This window comes from Notolepis coatsorum, assembly GCF_963971535.1.
Source record: "Notolepis coatsorum genome assembly, chromosome: 1".
Lineage (NCBI taxonomy): Eukaryota > Metazoa > Chordata > Actinopteri > Aulopiformes > Paralepididae > Notolepis > Notolepis coatsorum.
Genome location: NC_140165.1, coordinates 198,641,395 through 198,655,825, shown reverse-complemented (window position 1 = coordinate 198,655,825; position 14,431 = coordinate 198,641,395). Strand labels below are relative to the sequence as shown.

General features: G+C 48.8%; 1 protein-coding gene across 3 annotated transcripts in view; it reads right to left on the bottom strand.

Annotated features, from left to right (window-relative positions):
- Positions 1-14,431, bottom strand: part of inpp5ka (inositol polyphosphate-5-phosphatase Ka) — a 48,697-nt gene that overhangs the window by 13,567 nt on the left and 20,699 nt on the right. For all 3 annotated transcript variants that reach the window (XM_084320350.1, XM_084320348.1, XM_084320349.1), the window contains one exon: positions 816-953. In XM_084320350.1, the coding sequence (XP_084176476.1) occupies positions 816-953 (138 nt within the window). The remainder of the gene's footprint in view (positions 1-815; positions 954-14,431) is intronic.

The following is a 14,431-nucleotide window of genomic DNA, read 5'->3' as shown; positions in this document are numbered from 1 at the left end:
ACTTTAGACTGTGCAGGACACAGTCTTTGAGTTGAAGAGCTAGCAGTAGCCATCTGCCTGATATCAAGACACAAATATATCTGGAAATGTGTGATTTAGTGGATTACATCATTGGAATATGTTATATACAATGGGCGATGAGACACTTGGCTGAACTGGCCAAGATTTAGGATTACCAAATAATGTATGGCTGCTGCATATCTGTAACGTCTTTGTTTAGATTATTATCAGGAGTCAATCACACGCACAGTTATTTTCAGCAAAAGTGGCCCTCAAATGATGGCTATTGGCCCATAGTTTTGCTACTGTACGCTTGCACTTACAGTTGCTTGCAAAACACAGCATGCTTTCAGCAGAGCAGTAGTTAAGTCTGCAGTCTAATGCATTAATAATGCCATACTATAACCAACAACCTTATCCTGCTCATAATTAATTTATGAATAGAGCAGTCTTATATAAAGTTAACTTTCATTTAAATATAAATAATCTTAGGTACACAATGGCATTACCTTGATTTAGCCTATGGCGGAGGCTGAGCAGCCATCGGCCATTATCAGAGCCAAGTTCAGCAGTTAACAAGTTTGTGAAACGTCCCATCGGCGCAGATTAAAATTGGTCGATGTCTAATTTCTTTATCTGTCAATGTCTTTTTCTTAGCCTTAAACATTATCCTAATAGCAGTGGCCATACCACCAGTTAAACGGAGGGTAACAAAAGAAAGACCCAGGGAAGAGAATGAATATTCTCTACACAGTATTGTCGACTCAATTCTGTATCGACATCGTTACACCCCTAAAATCAGTTGGTCGTCCAACCTTGTAAAGTCCAATCCAGTCCCATGCACTGGAGGAAAAGGGCTGCAGAGGGCTGTAGACGACCACGGCATCAATGTCAGCACTCCAGTCGCCCTCAGCGTGTAGACGCACCAGGGGGGTCTGGTACATCTTCTTCACCTGGAGAGAGGGAGGGAGGAGGGGAGGGGGAGATGGAGATAATTATTAGAGGAAGGGAGCAGAGAAGGACAGACAGACAAACGGAGAAGCAGGGAAGAGAAGAGTGGAAGTGAGTGAGCGCTAGAGACACAGTACCGGTAGTTCTTCTCCCCAACAGAACAAGCATCTGGACCATGTGACACTAGAACAGTGCTTGCACACCTGAGTCCAAGGTAACAGGTGAATGGGAGAATACTGTGGGTCAACCAGTCAGGAACAAAGAACTCCTGCACACTTGGTTCTTCACTTGCAGTAAAACATCTTTATTAGGACCAACGTTTTCGTACATATACTACATAACCCGAAGGTCCTTGCACCAAAACTTTCCCCCAATCAAGAAGTCTAGGTTTATTGGTTGGTGTATGTGAGACTAAAGTTGTGAAACCAATCATTGAGTCTAGGATAGGCAGTAGTTGCTCCTGACTGTCTGGGTTCCCCACCTTGACTACTAAGTGGTAATGTTAGGGGACATGTTGAATTACTGCAGTAAGTAAAACAACACCTATAGGTACTGTAACAGTATGGTATCATGAGTTATACTTTTCAAGGCAGTGAAAGATTGAGAAAGAAATATATAAATGTTATTGCCTACTAGTGGGTATATAATGAATAATGAAAGACCCTCAACACCCCAACAACAGCCTGTTCAAGCTGCTGCGGTCGCCTGTACGTTAATGCCAAGCAAGCAGTGCAAAAATGCTTCCGCATTCGTCACCGCACGCTAGTGCGGTAAAGCGCCCTTCTTTTCAGACAAATGCTACCGTGCGTGCACCGGCGGCGGCGTGCTCGCTCAGGTGCGTGCGTGCGCCGGCGTGCTCGCGCGAGGTGCCCGCGCATGCGACACGAGCGGAGCTCAATATATATAAGTCACCGCCCCTTATCAGTATCTAGCAAATAGCTCAATTGGCAAGGACACATGGCTGTGGATCCTATGGCTTGTTTGCTGGCGAGTTCGAATCCCATCGAAAATATTTTTTAACGTGATTTTTTTTTAACGTGTATTCTTTCGCCGATTAAGGTTAGGCATTGTTTCGGAGTTGGTTAAGGTTAGAACGGTTAAGTTTAGGCGCTGTTAAGGAGCTGGTTAAGGTTAGAGTTTGTCAAAGAGAATGGCAATATAATTTCTAAGGTTAAGGTTAAGGTTAGGCATTGTTTCGGAGTTGGTTAAGGTTAGAACGGTTAAGTTTAGGCGTTGTTAAGGAGCTGGTTAAGGTTAGAGTTTGTCAAAGAGAATGGCAATAGACAGCCTATTTCCGCGCGACCTGGGCGCTGGGCGGCGGAAAATGAAAGGCGCATTACTGCATGCCACTACGGTAAGTTTTTGCACTGCTTGCTTGGCATAAAGCTACACGCGCTGCGGTCAGGCAAACGCCTGCGCACACCAGCAACTAGGACAGAGACTTCGGCTCACTGACCACAAGGCGGCGAGATACAACGTAAGGAGGACAGTAATCGAGGCAAAACGGCGTTACAGGGATAAAGTTGAACTTCAGTTTGAACAGGCTGACTCTTGAGGTATGTGGCAGGGCCTCAGAACGATGACAGATTACAAAGGCACCTCCCTCAAACTGAACAGTGACATCTCCTTAGCAAATGATTTCAATACCTTCTATGCAAGGTTTGAGGCAGTGAATAACACCAGCCTACAAACCACTGCAATGGAGGGGGGGGGGGGGGGGGGGGGGGGGGGGCGCTGCTGTTGGAGATTCAGTGTTCAGGATAACACAACATGGTGAGGAGGACCTTTAAGAAAGTGAATATCAGGAAGGCAGCAGGACCGGACGGCATCCCCGGCTGCGTCCTAAAAGTCTGTGCCGGCCAACTGGCCCCGGTATTCACTGACATTTAACCTGTCCTTAGAACAGGCTGTCATCCCCACCTGTCTGAAGAAGTGCACCATTATCTCTGTACCCAAAAAAATCTACACCCACTTGCCTCAACGACTACCGCCCTGTAGCTCTCACCTCCATAGCCATGAAGTGCTTTGAGAAGCTAGTGAAGGGCTACATCCGTTCCTCCCTCCCAATCAACCTGGACCCCCTGCAATTTGCATATGGCCCCAACAGGTCCACGGAGGACACCATAGCCCATGTGCTGCACACAGCAGCATCACACCTGGACAAGAGGCAGGGGAACTATGTGAGAATGCTGTTCATCGACTACAGCTCAGCATTCAATACCATAGTCCCCGACTCCCCTCCCAACTCATAGCCAAGCTCAGGGACCTGGGCTTGAACTATGACCTCTGCCAGTGGGTCTTGGACTTCCTGACGGGTAGACCCCAGGTGGTAAGAGCAGGCAACTGCACCTCCTCATCCATCACGCTCAACATAGGGACCCCCCAGGGCTGTGTTCTGAGGGTGCTTTCTCACTCACCGTTCGGGGTCGAATCAGAGCCGGCTTGCATCAGAAAAGGGTGTGTCTGTCCTAGTGAGAACGCTCCCCCCCCCCCCCCCCCATCCCCGGGGGCGCTGAACCTGGACCGCTGAAATAGGTGGTTCCGGGTGCGCGCCAGTGGGAGCGGGGGAGGCTTTTGTATCAACTTGCTGACACACACAACGTTGTTACTTGCTTGAATTTTGGGCAGATAAAACCACACAGCAACAACTGGACAATACCCACAAAAACGATATTTATGGGCAATTTGCAAGTTCAGACCTCAACCAAACAAGCATGTGGAGCCTCACAGCTGAGCTCAGTGGATGAAAACATGAAGCCACGTTACAAAGCACAGCACTTCCCTGGCTCGCATTAGGCCTGGCAATTTTGTTTGCCATTGCTATGTCTATACATTGGTTTCTTGTTCGAATGCATTTATTTCTATTAGACCAGTGGTGCCCAACCAGTCGGCCGTGGTCGACCAGTAGATCAATGACATGCAATATAATTGCCACGAGCGATGGGATAATGTTAGCTGCTGACCAGGCTAAGCTAACTAGAGTTAGCCGTTAGCTTAGCGTTAGCCATTGCTATGTCTACTATACTTTCTTGTTCGAATGCATTTATTTCTATAGACCAGTGGTGTCTCTAATGTTATCTAGCTACTGATAGCTCCCGATATCATCAGTTTGGTGCTGGCTAACTAACGTGAGCTAACGTTAGCTGCTAGCCACAATGCTATACTGTTATACTGGCATATTCCATTCACGTTAGCATGTAAGCTAACAAAATCGGCGCCGATGAGACTAAACTCCGCTTTTGGTGTTCAATTGTGTTGATGTTAGTTTTGTTTCATCAACAAATGAGGCAGAACACAGTGAATGTATCCGTTTTGTTTATTGCACGTTCTTTGCTGAAGAATAAGTGCTACAGTGGCTATACTAGACTAGTAATAGGTAATAAGCTAACTAGCGTTAGCCGTTAGCTTAGCGTTAGCCGTTAGCTTAGCGTTAGCCCTGGGAAACGCTCAAAAGCGGACTCTACAACACCATCCATTTGTGAGAAAAGGGGGTGGGTTATATTGACAAGGCTTGACAACAGAGGTTCAAATATAACTTCATATTTATTGGTTATTTGTTTATTTTATATCAGCATCCAGTCTCCACCGCCATGTTAACATGTGTTAACTGTGTTTACATTTTCGAGCGTGACATCGCCTACGGCAAGCGTACACGCTCAAAACGCAAACCGTAAACAGAACCCGGAGCGAACCAAGACTGAAGTGTGTGCACCCTAACCCGGAATGAGGACTGTACGGACCCGAATGGTGAGTGAGAAAGCACCCTGAGTCCCCTCCTACTCCCTGTACACACATGACTGTGTGGCACAGCGGAACAACACAATCATCAAATTTGCTGATGACACAGTAGTGGTGGGCCTGATCTCTGCCAAAGACGAGAGGGCCTACCTGGAAGAGGTAGAGAATCTGTCGCAGTGGTGTCAGGAGAACTGCCTCTCCCTGAACGTCAGCAAAACAAAAGAGATGATTGTGGACTTCAGGAGGTCGGGGTCATGGACTACAGCCCCCTCAGCATCGACGGGGCACCGGTTGAGAGAGTGAACAGTTTCAAGTACCTCGGAGTCCACATATCCGAGGACTTGACATGGACCACACACATTGACAGTGTTGTGAAGAAGGCACGGCAACGCCTCTACTTCCTCAGGCGCCTAAGGAAGTTCCAAGTCAGTCAGAAGATCCTTAAGAACTTCTACTCATGCACAATAGAGAGCATCCTGACTGGCAATATCACCTCCTGGTTTGGGAATAGCACCGCACAAGACCGTAGCAGACTACAGAGAGTGGCCCGTTCAGCCGAACACACAATTGGAGGGGGCTTCCCACTCTCCAGGACATTTACAACAAGCGGTGCATGGGTAAGGCCAAGATAATTATCAAAGACTCCAGCCACCCAAACAACTGCCTCTTTGAACTGCTGCGGTCAGGCAAGCGATACCGGAGTCTCATGGCAAGCACAGAGAGACTCAGAAGAACAACCATCAAATGCACTCACAGCACACACATCCACACGCGCACACTCACTTTAAACAAACAACTCACTGCAGCACCCACTTTACCCACTTTAGAACACCTAAACACACTTTATATTTATTGGTAAAGAATTTGCACTACAACCCATACCTCATTACACTTTACTGTAAATTGTACCTCATCCCATTTCTGTTTTGTACTGTATATTATATATATTTTTTTTTATTGATCTTTTTCCCCCTCCATTTTCCTCAGATTTTTTTCTCCCAACCCAATGTTAGTCGTATGCCAATTCCCAATCCCCTTCCTGGTCGCTGCGCACTTACCCCCCACAGTCAGATCATCTGGGAGAGTGGAGGCTATCACGTCCAGCCAATCAACCGCTTCTTTTCACCTGGCAGCGCGGATCCTCCCTGAGAGGGTGTAGCGTGTGGAAGGATCACACTATCCCACTCAGGTCCTATCCGCGCTTAGCAGGCGCCCCGACCGAACTGTAGGAGTCGCTGTTTACAACGACCCGGACCCACCCCGCCAGCTTCTCCCACCCTCTAATACAGCCAATTGTATTAGTGTGAACGGCCAGCCAAGCTGGTGACAACCCCGGAGCTGTGAGCTGGATTCGAACAGGCGAATCCAGCTCACAGCTCCGGGGTTGGTGACTAAGGCAATCTCCGCTACGCCACCTAACGGCCCTAATTGTACTGTATATTGTATTGTAACTCTGTTACTTCTACTCTGCATTGTACATTTTATATATGTATATACTGAACACTTGTCTACGTACTTGACTTCTATTTTATACTGCTATACTTATTTTATACTTATCTATTTTTGTCTAGCACAGTCCCTGGAGTGTAACAGAAAGAAGCATTTTGTATAAAAGTATTCTGTACTTCTGTATGACAACTAGGGGTGCACGATATTGATTTTTTTACCCAGATAACTTTCTGCTCCTCAAGGCAGATACCAATAACCGATATTTATTGTATTATACAATTTTTTTTTAAATGTAGATTCCTGTAGTTCTATATCATACTGGCTCCGCTCAGTGTCAGTCTGCACTAACCTCACTTCGTGCACAGCACTGAATAAAAATCCACAATGTACCTTTACATACCGACATCCGTCTGGCCACACCCCTATCCGCTTACCTTCATAAGCAGGTGTGTGGTCACCTACTCGCCTCCTTCTTCACTTTCACCACAAGGAAGTGCCTGTTATATACCCACTTGACGAGGTTGTTAGCTGAAGAAAGTTGAGTTACGTGTTTAAATTTTTTCTTGCTTTTTTCTTTCTCTCATAAATTTTAAAAGAAAAAAGCTAAGTCATAATGTTTACCTCGGAGGGTCGCGCTAGCAACGTCACCCTTCACCAGCGGTTCTCCATTGCCTCCTCTGTCGTGCGTCTTGGAGCGGGGTTGAGGCCTCTTTCGTGGTCGGCAGCCGCGCCCGGTAGGCGTCCGATAGATAGTTTGCCTCTCCAAGGAGCTGGTGCACCAGCGCCGTCTCCTGTGCGATGGCCTGGTTCCGGCTCTGGTTCCTTTGCCTCCGGAGAGTCGTCCGCTGTTGGGTGGCCGGCTCCTCTGGTTGCGGAGGATTTGAGACGCAAACTTTTTGCGTCGGCTCGCTCCCGTCGCAAGATGGTGGCTTGTAGACGCGAACGGCCTGGTTTTGGTGAGTTGCTGGAGCCGGATGAGGATGCGTCTGATTCTCCATGGCCGATGGAAACAGATGACTACATGGTAGAAGCGGACGGGTTCTTGTTCGATGCCCCGGTGGAGACTATGTCCGCCACCCGTCCAGGTAACACTGGAGGGGGGTGAGATGTCTCCTTGGGATTCCTCGTACGCAGATGTTGGGTTAGAACCTCCGACTCGGCGGCGGGATGCCCTGCTATCAGCCACATCAGAATGTGGCTCTGTAACCAGTAGTCTGCTGCATGTGAGGGACGAGAGCTCGGTGGGGGAAAGTATGCAGGGGGAACTGCATGCTTTGTTCCCCGAGCTCATGGCGGCGGCGGCAGTCGCAAACGGCGTGCCACTGCCGCAGCCACTGCCTGTTCCTATTCCTGACGATCTCATAGGTCATCTATGGCAACACTGTCCTGTGAGAGGGATTGACGTTGTCTGTCCATTTTTCCCCTCAATGGAGGCCTACGTCCGTCAGGGACAGGTGGTCTCCCACATCATGGGCCTCACCCCCGCCTACGTGCAAGTCACGAGGGTGGTGGGTTTGGTAGAAGGCATGAAGGAGGGCGTGCCTCGGCTTGATAGGCCGATGGCAGCGCTCCTTTGTCCTGAGGTGGTGTGGGAGCCGTCCGGAAGCCGGTTCCCCAAGGGAAATCGGCGAGGCGGTTGGCTTACTGGAGTGACCAGTCATTTATCTCCGCGACGCAATCTCTGGCTGCCACTTCTAACATCGCGCAGCTGGCGAGATTCATGTCCGGGATACTGACGGGCGGTATGGAGCTGACTGATTTGCAACATGATCAGCTCGCCCAGGCGGCAGGAGCCATCCTGCATCTGATCCAGCCGCAGGCCATAGCCGCTGGGAAAGTACGCGCCCTGGCCACTCTAGTCCAGCGCCACCTTTGGCTGGAGCAGGCGCGTGTGCCGGAGAAGAAGAGGACTCCACTTGTTCTGACGGCACCCCTCTCCGATGCTGGACTTTTCGGGTCGGCACTGCAATTGATGACCTCAACCTGCAGGGAGATGCAGGAGGAGCGTTCCGTGCTCCAGCCTCATTTCCCCCCGCCCGATGTCGCCGGTGGAGTCAGACGGCAGGCTCGTCGTCGGGGTTCCGCCGCCGTAGCCGCCGCTGCTACCACCGCCACTGCTGGACCTTCGGCAAAGAAGGCCAGGAGGAGAGAGGGCGCCTCCGCCACTGCAGCCGGCCCATCTACGCCCGGAGGTGACGGTAGGGATCGTCATGACCAGCCTTCGATCATTTACCGTCCCTCCGGGGCTCCCGGGGGTGGCAAGTCCCGAGCAGCTCGTGGCAGGCGTCGCTGAAAGTTGACTTTTTCACTCTGTGGTCCCCCCCTGTTCCCTTCCCGGCCCAAATATGATTTGTTTATAGAAAATAAAGAGTCCCTACTAAAAGGGACTGTATTTTTTGTTACAAACTGTGTGTTTATTCACCAAACATGATGGGGATACGACGTGTGAATCTTTCGCTAGTATGGGTTTGATAGGAGGGCTAGACTTTAAGTCTTGTTGGTCGCTACATTCATGTTAGAGCTTGAGCAAGGCCTGCAGCTTACACTTGGTTGAAAAAGGTGGTTGAGTCATGGGGTTCCCCCCGTCATAGAAAACGTCACTAGGCACGTTTCTATTAGACGACGGCTTCCGTGCGTTTTTTCAGACCCGTATGTAGGGTCCGTTATTGTCAAGTTGTCGGGGCAGAGCGTAGGAACTTACTGTTCTACTACGCTCGATATACGTGTGACTTGAGTCTGTTGGTCACATGACTCAATGTTACCGTGACTTTTCAATCTATGGCTCACCGTGGGAAGTCTGAGGATTCCCGTCTCCTCTCTGTGGTGAGGGTGGCGGGATGTAAGAATGTAAAAAATGTGTACCCTCGGCTGCGTCACGTGGGATTCATGTCAGTCTGTTTCTTTTTAATAATAAAAAGAGTGAAGAATATGAAGCACGACAACTTCTTGTCGTTCTCCCAGGCGACTTGAAGGACCAATGTCTGGTGTCTGGTTAGACTATCCATTGATGTGTTTGGGTCTCGACGCGTACATAGTGCTGGCTCTGGGTGTTTTCTGATAAGAATCACGCAGGAGGCTAGTGCGCCATGGTTGCCCGTTATTAAAACAGCGTTTTTATAGGGCAACTGGGATGGGGGATTTTTTCCTCTTCCGAGCGCCTGTTACTGGGTCTCGACGGATTCTCGTTCATATCTGGGGGATGTTAACAGAATAGATCAGAACATAGGTAGAGGGGTCTCACGCCCTTGGGGTGGGCCACTGAGCGTGGTATAAATGGGACCGTCTGGGTGGCGCCCTCTTTTCATGTTTTAGATCGACACGCATACCTACCCCCTCTCCTGGAGTGGGGATGTCGGCGTGGTTAGGGCACGGGACTGGTTCTGGTCGCGCTGGTCCAGGTCAGTTAACCCGTTGTCCGCCGGGGACGCAGATCTGCCGTTCTGGTACCCTGAGGGACTTGTGCTTTTTTCGGGGGGGAAAATGCCGGGTCGGCCCGGGTGTCACAGGGTTGGGCGTTATGGAGACCCTTTGTTGGGTACAGGTTGTACCCTGCGCTATCGTAAAGGGGCTGGTTCTCCATTCTTTTCGCCCTTCTCTCACGCATGGCGAAGAGGGGGCTGTTGGGGTGGTCTTCTGGACCTCCTCTGGTAGCCCTGTGTGCTTCCCGAGCCGCCGGGCCTGGTCCGAAGTTGTTTCGTCGACCCGTAGGCCTGGAATAACCCTTTTTTGAAAACTGAAACACTTGTACTGCGGTGTATGTATACCCGCAGGTGTGTTTGAGTTTTTTCTTGAGGGGTTATAGGAACAACCACCGCCTGTGGTATCAAGAGGGTGGTTGATTCCCTGGTGTGTTGGAGCAGAGTCAACTCCCGGGTTACCTGGTTGAGTGTGCCCCTGCACGTTCATGACGTCTGCCAATCGTGTCAGCCTTCTCTGCCTCGACCCCTCTGGGTGGTTTTTTTTTGGTGGAGGCTTTGTCATGGTGCGCAACAATGCCAGCATACGCCCCTTCCGCCGGGGTGCTGTTTTCAGTTGACCCCTTTGGCGCCTGTCTCGTCCGCAGTGCTCCAGGCTCGGGTCTAAAGCCTGCTGCCTGGTTTAAGGGATCGACCCCTCTGGGGTCGTCTCCCCGGTGCGCTGCCTGCTTCCGTTATGGTTAGCCTTTTGAGTGCTTCAAGTTACGGCCATGCTGACTGCCTGTGTTGCAGGGTCAGTGTGCCAGGCGGCGTACTAGTGGGGGGAAGGGCCCGCTCTTGGAGGGGCCCTGTCCGAATACGCTGGCGATGTGGGGGGCGGTGTCACTAAGTGACCACCTGGTGAGGTCTTGATGCGTGGCATCATTGACCTCTCCGGGCCCCCTTTTTCCAGGGGATCCAGTCCCTTCAGTGGGTCTGAGTCTTCCTTCGCGCTCCGCTGCTACGGCCTTGCCACAGGGTTGAGTTTGCTCTTGACCCCGTGATTTTGGGGGCAGTAACGAGGGTTGTTCCTTCCGTTCGTTCCCTGGTGGCATGCGGGTTGTGCGTGTGCGTAGTCGTGGAGTCAAGCCACGGTTTGCTCACCCTGTGCGTTGAGTTGCTCGAGTTTCTCTTCGCACGGTCGGATCAGTCTCCCTCCCGTCCTCCAATAGGGAGGGTATCCTCCATTAGGGAGGGTCGGGGGGCTCGGTCCTCTCCTGTCTGATGATTGTGGGGGGCCTCAGCGGGGTACATTGTCGAGCTTCTGGCTCCCGCTCAGCTCCTGTTGTGCAGACTGACGCTGAGCGGAGCCAGTATGATATAGAACGTAAGGTTATGTATATAACCAAGTTCTATGAATACTGGTGACGCTCAGCGTCGGGACGCCACTGCGGCCCTTGACCTCGCCTTGTGGTGAAAGTTTGGGAAGGAGGCGAGTAGGTGACCACACACCTGCTTATGAAGGTAAGTGGATAGGGGTGTGGCCAGACGGATGTCGGTATGTAAAGGTACATTGTGTATTTTTATTCAGTGCTGTGCACGAAGTGAGGTTAATGCAGACTGACGCTGAGCGTCACCAGTATTCATAGAACTTGGTTATATACATAACCTTACGTTTTGACCTAACCAGATTTATCATGACATGAGCGTTACTACTATGAACAAAACAAAGCCAAGACAACAGTTTTGACTGATAAAGTGACCATATTTATTTTTCCAAATAAATATAATTTGAATCAGAAAATTCACAATCCGTCAACAACTTATAATACATCCAACCTAACAAGTCACCTGCAACATCACCACCGCTACGATGGTGTGTTAAAAGCCTACGACGACTTGCGAGCAGTTAAAGCTGCTGTGAATCCAAAGCCAGCTACAAAGGAACCCGCGGCGCTTGTACCTATTGACGAGGCGTTTGCTAAATTAAAGAAGTTTGACAAATGACCCAAGGGCTCAAGCCGCTAGCTTTTAAGCAGTGCTTGGTGGTGCAAATTAACCTGGCTACTACGGAGCAGAGCCGTTCAACGGCTCTGCTACGGCTTTTAACACGTAGGCTTTTAACACACCATCGTGGTGATGTTGCAGGTGACTTGTTAGGTTGGATGTATTATAAGTTGTTGCCCTTTTCCCTCCTCGTGGAACTTCAGCAATGCATTTGTTACAAATAGCAAGTGAACTTTTTTCCTCTGAAACTATTCCCAAACGACTGACGCCATCTTTGTTTACATCCGCGCTGCATCTGAAACTTACGTGGCTACGTCACAGCCAAGAAAGAGAGCGCTGGATTTGTGTAAAACGCCCTCTTCCTAAACCACACGCTATCAGTCGTACCACTGTACTGGCAAAACGGGAGGAGCCTACAGTAAAAACAAATGCCCTTCATCCCAATTCACCCACACGGCATTTTCTTTTACCAAAAAATATATTATATATTATCGGAGCTATCAATAACGTATCGGGTTTATCGGGATGACGTCATAATTGCTGATATCGGCCCGATAATTATCATGCATCCCTAATGACAACTAATAAAGAAACTTGAACTTGAACTTCTTCCCCCAGGCCATCAGAGTCTTGAACACTGAACTCTCCACACACAAGCACACATGAGCACACACACAACACACATACTGTATACGCTCACACACTAACAGTCACTTTAGCACGAACACACACACACACACACACACGCACATGCTCACACTCAACAATGAAAAGGTCACTTTAAAATTAAAATAACGGGAGTGGTTCTTAGTAATAATAGATGGATATAGCAAGATAGCATAAGGATATATAGTATAACTGTATATTGTATAGTATAGTAGTGTACATAAGACCCAGTGCCTCATCCGTAGTAGGGGTGGGAATCACCAGTTTCATCATGATACGATACGATATCGATTCTTTGGACAACGATACGATATTTGCCGATATCACAAAGTCTCTCACGATACAATACGATACGATTAGACTCAGGTGCCTGCGATCGATATGAGATGATATTATATGCCCATTTAACACAATCAGTAACATTTAAATCAACAAAAAAAGGCAATGGAAATTAGAGCTGCCGCGATTACCGCGGTATCGCTGTTACATCACGCCCACCGCAAGAGTAGGCTGAATACCGCGTCACCGCTGTTTTTTTTTTTATAATAATAAAGCACCCTTCTCTCGTTGGGCTTGCGGCTCTGCAGATATACCCTACTCCTCTATCGAGGTTCCAAGCGACCCTATTGGGTACCAGAAAAGTCATGTGAAACATTGCAGACCACTGATTGGTCAGAAGAGACGCGTCACACGATGGATCGTCTTGCAGTGCTTTTACTTCCCGAATCTCAGCCATTGATCAGAGCTCAGTCACAACACGGCTAATATACGTTAGCTCCCACCGGAGACCGGAGTGGATTACCGACGTACCGTCGCTCCTCAGGGAACGAGGCATAATGATTTTACTGCAACGAAATGTTATAATAAAAGCCCTTCGTTCTATACACTTGTCTGATTGAAAACTTTATTAACAGACCGCAGAATGGGTACAACTCTGCACGCTCTGAGCAAAGAAAGGAACTGAGATATGAATTGAGTAACGCTTGCCTTGCTATGGTCCGGTAAATATGAACGTGTAACTATATAACGTAATGCCACAAAACGAATGCCTTTGTAATCATAAGTAGTAACGTTATAATAATAATAAGAAGAAAGGGTCGCGACACAGAGGGGATACTTCGAATCAGTGTTTCACTTTTAACGAATGCGTGCTTGCCGAATCCCAAACAATATTCATGCTGCAAAGTCATCCTCTAAAGATAGACATTTAGACTAGAGGCAGGCTATATGCTATAAAGAGTAGACTACAAAAAAAAATGCATTCAAACTTTTTTTTTGTGTGTGTGTGCGGTAATAACCGCAGCGGTAGGAAATATTTCGCAAATGTGTGCGGTAAGGAAAACATCAATACCGCGGCAGCTCTAATGGAAATATCATTTGACATTTTTATTTTTGATCTCTTCCAGACAAATGAAAAACAATCTATTGTTTTTAATACAAATAGACCTCCTGTTCACTGTTTTTGGTTCGTTTTTCTTTTTTTTCCGATATTAATATATCCTATTCACTGTCACAGCGCTGTATTTTGGCTGGAAAAGGCATATTGGGAGTCAGAAGGTGCAGTACCGGCCAGATCCTGTTAGTGGGGCTATCTCGAGAATGCAGTAACCCCCCCTCCTTTCCAGTCCCTAGTGGACCTCTGCTGTTCTCTTAGCTTAGTTAGTTTACGCTAACGCAACGTTAATTTCGGTATTTAACGAGACTGTGCTCTCTCCACAGAGATGGCAACCTCCACCCTCCTCTCAGCCCTTACAACCTCCTTCGACAAGCTGTCCCCTCGTTGAGAAACCTGCCCACCGTTCCCCACCCAGTCCATGGCTGACAGATCCAGTGAGAGAACAAAGACAGGTCCTGAGAACAGCTGAAAGGAAGTATAGAAAGTCACGCCTCACTGCTGACATCGACACATATCACAACCTCTTGTTAACATTCTCCAAAACCATTACTAATGCCAAAGCTTCTTTCTTTCACCATAGGATCGAGGCCTCTGCCAAGAATCTTCGCAAACTGCATGCTACCATGTCCTCCCTCCTCACTCTCCCCCCCCCCCCCTCCCTCATCTTTCTCTGCCGAAGACTTTGCGATCTTCTTTGAGGAAAAAGTGGAGAACATCCGCAGCTCCTTCTCCCAACCCCCACCCATTCCAAATGCTGAATCGAGAACCTCATCCTTCAGTCATCTTTCTCTCCCATTACAGAAGCCGAGACCCTGACACTGGTAACGTC